Here is an 8,035-nt window from a genome sequence, read left to right on the forward strand (position 1 = left end):
TATATATATATATATATATATATTACAGTTATGATCACTGTAAGATAGATAAGTGTAATTTCTCAAATAAAAAATGGTAACGAGTTTAATTAAGTCAAACAAGATACAATATATTGTGAAGACAAATTCAAATAGTATAAGACACGATGTTTATTCTTTATTTTTGTTAGTTACAATATAGTATGAGAGTATTTTAAACACCTCCTTATACTTATTGATGCAGTTTGTAATGAATAAAAATAATGATTATATATCAAGTTTATACTATTTGGATTAGTCTTCACAATATATTATATTTTGTTTGACTTAATTAAACTCGTCATCATTTTTGTTTAAAAAATTATACTTATATCTCTCACAAGAGTAGTTAGTGTAGTGTAGTGTATATATATAATTAGAAGTGAGTTGTGTAGGTTTTAAAAAGGTCTAAGTAATCTGTATAATTTTACTAAAACTTAGGTATCTATCCCTCTAAAACCTTTTATATAAAGAGTAAAATTAAGTCCATAATTCAATGTTGAAAGAAACAATAATAAGAGAGAAAGGTCATATAATATCCACTTGTTTACAGTTTTCTTCATTTATTCAAGAAAAATGACCATCTCTTAAAAAAGTGGACTATATTCACTTCTCTTTGCAGTGGGGACATTTTCATATATTTTACACATTTTAACTTGATTAAAAGTACATAAATGCCTTCTAACCCGCAACTCATTAGTGGGGAGAGCATCGTGAACGATCAACCACTTGAAAAATATAATATTCTCTAGAATTGGAACTCATTAGTGACCCCATGACTTGTTATTTGGTCTAGCCAACAGTACCACAATCCCAACCCAAAGTATTGCTGGCCAAAACCTTTAAAAACATTTTCGGTAGGGATTTTAGAAACTTTGAAAACACTGACATTTTGGACAATTGTGGGCATTTATATTCGGTATATGCCTATATATGGTTTAAAACCTTGGCTAAAACTACCTATGTGAGGCATAGCCATTACCAATTCAAAGAAAAGAGTCTCCTTTGTTATCTTACAAATAACTGAATTGCCTTGAAGATACTTAGTACTTACTCTCCAGAATCTGAACCCATAGTTTGCTGGAAGCACATCCTCTGTCCATATTGTACATGACTCCATGTGTCATGAGTTGTAATTGTTTGAAAGAAATATATGTAAGTTAAAATTTTAATTATTAAGTATTTTTCTGACCAATCATAACTCATGACACATAAAGTGACACAATATTGTGGGACTGAAGGTGTAGTCGCTAGTTTGCTAGGTCACTTAATGTAGGCCGGACAAATTTACCAAAAACCTAGCCACCCAGATCCTCAACCCTCCATCTTTTTAGGCTTGGTCACCAATTGACAAGACTCCATCCTTTATTCCATCAGGATTTCCCCTCCAAACAAAATTTCTACCAACAACACGTTGGTCTAGTGGTATAAGGCCCCATTAGATCTCCAAGGTCGAGGTTCGATTCATGTGAGCAACACTTGTTGAGAGAAGCAGTCACGAACCCCAAAATGATTAGTTTCCTTATCCAAAAATGTGAGGATACCTTAGTAGTACAAAAAAAAAACAAAATTTCTAGGTTTCGAGTTGATGTTGTCACAGGACCGAGGCAAACAGCGCTAACTACCAGGTTTATTAAAGAGTCTTCCCTTTCAGCCAGCTAATCTAGAGGACATTCTCTCAATAATGAAGTAGAGATGAAAATCTAATGTCTAATGATATAAATGTGGGTAGGTTGTGAGAACTTTTTTGAATCGTAGGGATAGGCTGGAGTAAATATTTTTTGAGCTGCTTAAATTATAGAAAGATATGAAAAATCCCAAGTAAAAAAGTGTTAGACCCATTTAAACACCTATGGAGAGTTGTAAGAGTGAAGATGTTGAGTGTTCTGTACTCTATTAGAAGTACAGATTTGATCTTCATCACTGGTTCAAATGTTGATTTTGTTTTCATCATCTAAAAGCATCTAGACCCAACCTTTAACTACTTACTCGTGCCAAATCATTTGTTAAAGTGCTGGTTGACCAATTGTAAAAGTTTGAATACCATAAATTGAAGTTGTTTTAAAGTATCTTATAAGGATTGACAGCAACTCATGTTAGGAGGTACAGTCGCGCATCCCGAAATGGATTAGTTCCTTACCTAAAAGTGTGGTAGGATAAAACAAAAGTATCTTATAATCAGGCAATTTGGTTAACTTAACTACTGGTTAGGAAAAATGGGTGCTGGAAAATGTCGCCAATGTTTGGTTTAAATAGTATTGTATTGCCTCCTATAGATGATACCTACCAAAAAATTTACAAAAATAAAACTAGAAAGCTAATTAAAATGTAATGCATTCACTTATTCTAGATATTAATAAAAAGCCTGCAAAAGCAGCTGTAACAAGATTCATGCTGGTATACAACACATGCAACACCAAAAGAAAACAATTGATAAAGCTATAAGAAAACACCAGTCTCAGACCAAGTATTTAAAACTATAAATCACCCAATATAAAATCTCAGCATAGGAGAAGTTATTGCATGGCTACCATGTTAAAACACCAACATGATTACAATTATGAATAAGTTTCAAACAAAATCTCATAGCATTTTTCTTGACCTAGATCAGACATCTGCCAGACAGGAAGCACTGTTGTTCTATGGACAAGAACCAAAGCCCCATACCTGACATGACTTAGAAGTTCCAGCATTCATATGCTTGTTGTAGCCAGTGGCTAAATCATCTCCTAAAAGGATTGATATAGCATCAGTTGTGATGGTTTGGTTCTTGACATGCCCAGAATCCTGCCCAATCTGCATCAAGCAACAAGTCTGGCCGAGTAAAATTCATCATAGACATGGTTTGATTTCCACTGCTCGGGGTCCAAACCTGGTCAGCAGACTCTAATTTCACAATATTCCCTGCATGAAATCCAAATAAACCCTCAACTTTTCATAGAATATCAATAGATCTTTAGAAGCTGAGTGATTGATAAAACTTAATATAGGAATTAACGAGAAAACCTAACACGTGCATTTTCATAAAAAATGATAGATGATTTTTTGTATGATGCTAACTATCATAGAAAATAAAGAGGGCGAGCCTCTGAGCAATAATAAAGTTGTTTGCCTTGTGACCTGAAGGTCATAAGTTCAAATCTTAGAAAGAGTCTCTTTGCTTGTGAGGAGAAGGCTGCACATATCTACCCTCCACAAATCCCACTAGATGGAAACCTTGTGCATTAGATGCCCCAACGATCACAGAAAATATAAACTATCTGTGAAGGAAGACTTTGTATGCTTTCAAGTAAAATAGAGTTTCATGAAGTCTAATTTGATAAAAAAGATCATCAATTATTTTTAAACAATGACCAAAATAATAGAACGGAAAATTTCCAAAAGTAATTAGAAGCTTTCAGTTTGTACTAAAGATGCATCTGAACGTGAGTATAAATGTTTGGAAGTGTTTTCAATGACCATCATTCATGCCACACAGGCACACTGAAAGGCACTAACCATTGAAGGTCTGATCGGGTGGTGTTTCATCCAATGAATTTGCATTGGCAACAGCAGGACATTCATTCAATATAGAAGTTGCACCAAATGGAGATACAGGGTCAGTATGGTCTTCCCATTCCGTCTCGCACATGTTCAACATAGAGCTGTCTGCTCTGTGACCAGGAGTTGCAGTAGATGAGTTTGAACTCTTGTCAGAATAATGGTTCTTGGAACTGCTCATAGTCTTTGCCTGATAAAGTAGAGCATCCAGAAGGCCACTATTTTGTGGGGAAGAACTATCTGACTCCATTGCACTAATTGGTGTAGGAGACTGAATGAAATCATCAACCGAATCAAGTAGAGGAGGTGGGGGAGATGTACCCCAGCTACCTAAATCAATATCCGGATATTGGAGTGAAGGGAGCTCTAGCTTCACAGCCTCATAAGTTGGCTTAGAAGTAGAGGAATTGCCATTTGAAAGTGAATGGCTGTAACATATTGAGCTGTGTGAGGAGGGACCATGATCAAGGGGTGATTGCATTCCAAATGATTGAGCAATCTTATCAGAGAAATTAGCCTGAACATGATCAAATGGATTAAACACATTTCTGATCATATCACTGGAACCAAGAAATGGCATTGTTGAATCTCGAAGACGCTTATGGATAGGAGATGTTGATGGCGCAAAACTACAGTACTGAGAGGAATCAAGACTTTTCAGCATATTGCTATAATCATAAATATTAGGAAGCTCAGGCACATTAGGTGAAATTCTCTGATTATCCTTCAGTCTGTCAAATATTGAATCATGTATCTCGTAACTGTTCTTGTGCAAGAAATTATGATGCACTTTACGGCCAGCATTAAATCCACCAGTGCTTTGGCTTTGCTGACTCTCTTGGAATGCTTTCAAACACACTTCAGGAGGATAAAGTGGCAAGCCAGCCCGTTGACACCTCTTGATTCGGGTGTTCCAGTAGTTCTTTATCTCATTATCTGTGCGACCAGGCAACTACAAGCAAAAGAAATCAACCATTATGATGGATAAATAAAATAAGCACATAATAGGGAAAATTGTAGAACAAACTGATTGGCACAATAAAAAAAAAACTTCTTTGCAACACATGATAGTAATGTTCTGAATATGATTAATAATTAGTGTAACTGTTGTTTCCCTATTTTAGCATGTATTAGTCTTTTTTTCATGACCGAGGAGCACAGATCCACAGCACCCAACACAACCTGACATAGGCAACCTTCTGATTTTTTAGACATGCAGTTTCCACTACATTTGCTACTATGAACGATCTAGAATTATGACTAAGCTAATTTGAAATAGAAGTTATCTCATATCTGTCTGTGTCCATTGTCGAAGTTGCAAGATAAATCATTTGCAATCACAGAAAAATCAGTATCCGCACAGTAATGGATTTCTTCCAGACCTCCAGAGTATCATCACATAATACTAATTGTTTTACACTCTAAACCAGTGCGATGATATCCAGAAAAAACTACAAAGATGTTATCAAAATCTTTATTGCACAAAAATAACACCTGCCCAGAATGAGTGACATTATCCATTAGGAATCTAAAGAAAGACAAGCAAACTGTATTCTACCATATCTGCGTATAACTGTGTCCATGCACAGATTATTTAACTAACTTTTTTCCTTATTTATCCAATATGTTGTTGATAAGGTCCATCTCAAAACTAATTGACAACAAGTAACCTAACAGATATTTAAACCATTCCCGAGACAATGAGCCAAACGAGATAAGACTTACTTCCCAACATGCCCCCTCCACATAAGTCTGCTAGACCATGCGAAGGGTTAGCTTTAACTCATTACTAAAGGGTATCTTTTGGTCTATGACAACCGAAGAGACGTTGAGCTCTAGCTCTGATACTATGTTAAAGTTTCATCTCAAAACCAATTGACAATGAGAGCAGTAGCCAGACATGTATTTAAACCATTATCAGGACGATGAGGAAGTTGATGTGGGAATTACTTGCAAATAGTTGTATTATGAAGAGATACTTAAATCTAACTAGCTTGTTTCATATTTCCAGAGAGAAGTAAAAAATAAAACAGGGTTGCACGAATGAGATTTCTTTGCTACAATATTTACAGAAGGCAAAACAACACTATAATCGCTAATGGCGAATGGAGTTCATATTCTATTCGTAGATTTCACGAAAACCAAAAATAAATCATAACTTAACATGTAAGCCAAAGACAAATACACAATATGCTTACGTGTACAGCCATGCGTGCCCACTTGTTTCCCATTTTTGCGTGAAGTTCAGTAACCAACTGCTCCTCTTCTGCAGTAAACGCCCCTTTCTTTAAATTCGGCCTGAGGTGATTGGCCCATCGCAATCGGCAACTTTTTCCACAACGCGACAAGCCCGAATGCTTCTGAACAGCATTCCAGTTCCCCTCCCCATGCCTCGTGACATAATCAACTAAAATCGCATCTTCAACAGATGTCCATGGACCTTTCTTCAGAATAACTCCACTGGCACTTCCTCCATCACCCTCATCATTCATCTGTGACTCTGTCAGATTGTTGGGGGGTATCTCATCTTCAATCTCATTAGTGTTCATGCGTCCCATCTTTTATTATACAGTTTCTGCCAAATATTTCACAATCACCAAGTAAAGACTTAAAAGTTAAAATATTAAAATATAAAAAATAGAAATAGGATAAAACCAAGAAAGTCATAAATTTGCTATACCAAACTGCATTTTATTTTATTCTTTTATTTTCAATATTTATTTTCCATGGGGGAGATGCAGAAGATCATGCAAGCAAAATGATGTTAAATTAGTCAGACGATAAACAAGAAACAACCTTTATAAAAACAAAACAGAGTTACTACAGCATTTAAATGGAAATGAAAATAATTGGAAGATTCAAATAAGATAATAAAATTAGTAAAGTTTCCTACCTCCTCAAAATCACTGACTGAATAATTAATGATGTTCTCTCCTCTGAACAAGGAAAACATTGATTTTCCAGACCCAAAAAGGAAACAAGGCAAAATATTTAATCATAGTATCAAATTAATTATGCTTGCCTAAACCGGAATAAAATATATAGAGAAAGAGTTACCACAATATTATTATACATGATAAATAAAAATACAATGTCCATCCCTAAAAAACCATGATGATCAAGGATACCCATATAACATTGAATTCATTTTCCCCACCAACCAAACACTCCAAATTCGGTCACTAGAATACAGTACATTTATTACAATATTTAATAACATGAGCAAAGAGCATTATTGCAGTGATCAAGATTTGAAAAAAAATAAATATAATTTTTTTAGATAAAATTAGCTATCCTTATCTCAATGGATCTAACTTCACATACAAAAAATAAAATAAAATAGCAGCGCCGAAAACAAGAAGGAAAAAACAATGAACACACACTACAAGACGATACCTGAATAGGATACAACGCTAAAATCCAAAAAACGACTCGTTTTGCGCGCAGAGGATCAAGCTCAATTCAGCTAGAAACTGAACGAAACAGCGAGAACTGCGTTCCTGAAATCCACAACAAAATATACATCACAACGTAGTTTCAAGATGATGTTAACAAATCTAGCTCAGAAAATAAGAACTCGTGGCGAAAACCTAAAAAAAAAAACAAAATGTTTTGATCAAGTTTTAACCCTAATTTGTAAAGTTAACACGGAATTTTGATGAAAATCCGAATCTGGAAGGGGAATGAGAATTGAGAATGAGTGATGAAATTTAAAATGTGAGTATTTATTTTGATTTTTTTTTGTTAGATTGAAATTACAAATCACAAACCGAAAATTCTGGAGAAGGAGAAGGAGGATGCGGAGGAAAAGAGAACGGAACATTGAAGCAAATTCATCAACAACAACAATTACAACACTGCACGTAACTATAGAGAGAGAAAGTGCTGATCAAGAGTTTTAGAGAGAGAAAATGTGTGTATTGTGTTTTTGAAGAGAGAAGAAGTGAAAATATGGAATGGTAAATGAAAGAGAGAAAAATGTGGGAATGGATACAAGTACATACAAACAAACAAATCTTCACTCACTTCAATGTTCAATATTTATTTCACAATATCACTTCAATGTTATATAAAAGCTATTGCTGTAAGGTTATATAGGACTATGTACAATATGTTACATTAATAATTTCCTAATCTAATTAGTCAACCTTAAAAGTTAATAATTTGAATGAAAGTGTATAACGGGTTGATATATAAAGAATATAAGAAATTAAGTTTCTAATTATCAAGGAAAACATAAAGAGAAATTAAAATAAAATTAAATATTTAATAATCTATTTTTTTATCACATGTGAATGTCATAATATCAAAATCTTAATTAAATAATTCATATGAACCAGATTATAAAAAATTTAAACTAACACAATGATCTTAACACGAAAAAAATATGTAATAACACTATATAAGTTTTCTATTTGACATTGCATTATCTTTTTAAAAAAAGTAATATAAATAAATAGTAAACAATATATTAGTT

The 8,035-nt window shown here is 34.0% G+C and overlaps 1 protein-coding gene across 1 annotated transcript; it reads right to left on the reverse strand.

Moving 5' to 3' along the window:
- On the reverse strand, positions 2,355 to 7,473 carry LOC109363186 (transcription factor GAMYB-like). The gene is given in 6 exon segments (XM_019609352.1): positions 2,355 to 2,809; positions 2,811 to 2,922; positions 3,517 to 4,510; positions 5,757 to 6,133; positions 6,955 to 7,058; positions 7,329 to 7,473. Coding segments are annotated over 4 exon segments (1,617 nt in total). The 5' UTR covers positions 6,117 to 6,133; positions 6,955 to 7,058; positions 7,329 to 7,473; the 3' UTR covers positions 2,355 to 2,658.

Source organism: Lupinus angustifolius, chromosome LG13 (assembly GCF_001865875.1).
Source record: "Lupinus angustifolius cultivar Tanjil chromosome LG13, LupAngTanjil_v1.0, whole genome shotgun sequence".
NCBI classification, from domain to species: domain Eukaryota; kingdom Viridiplantae; phylum Streptophyta; class Magnoliopsida; order Fabales; family Fabaceae; genus Lupinus; species Lupinus angustifolius.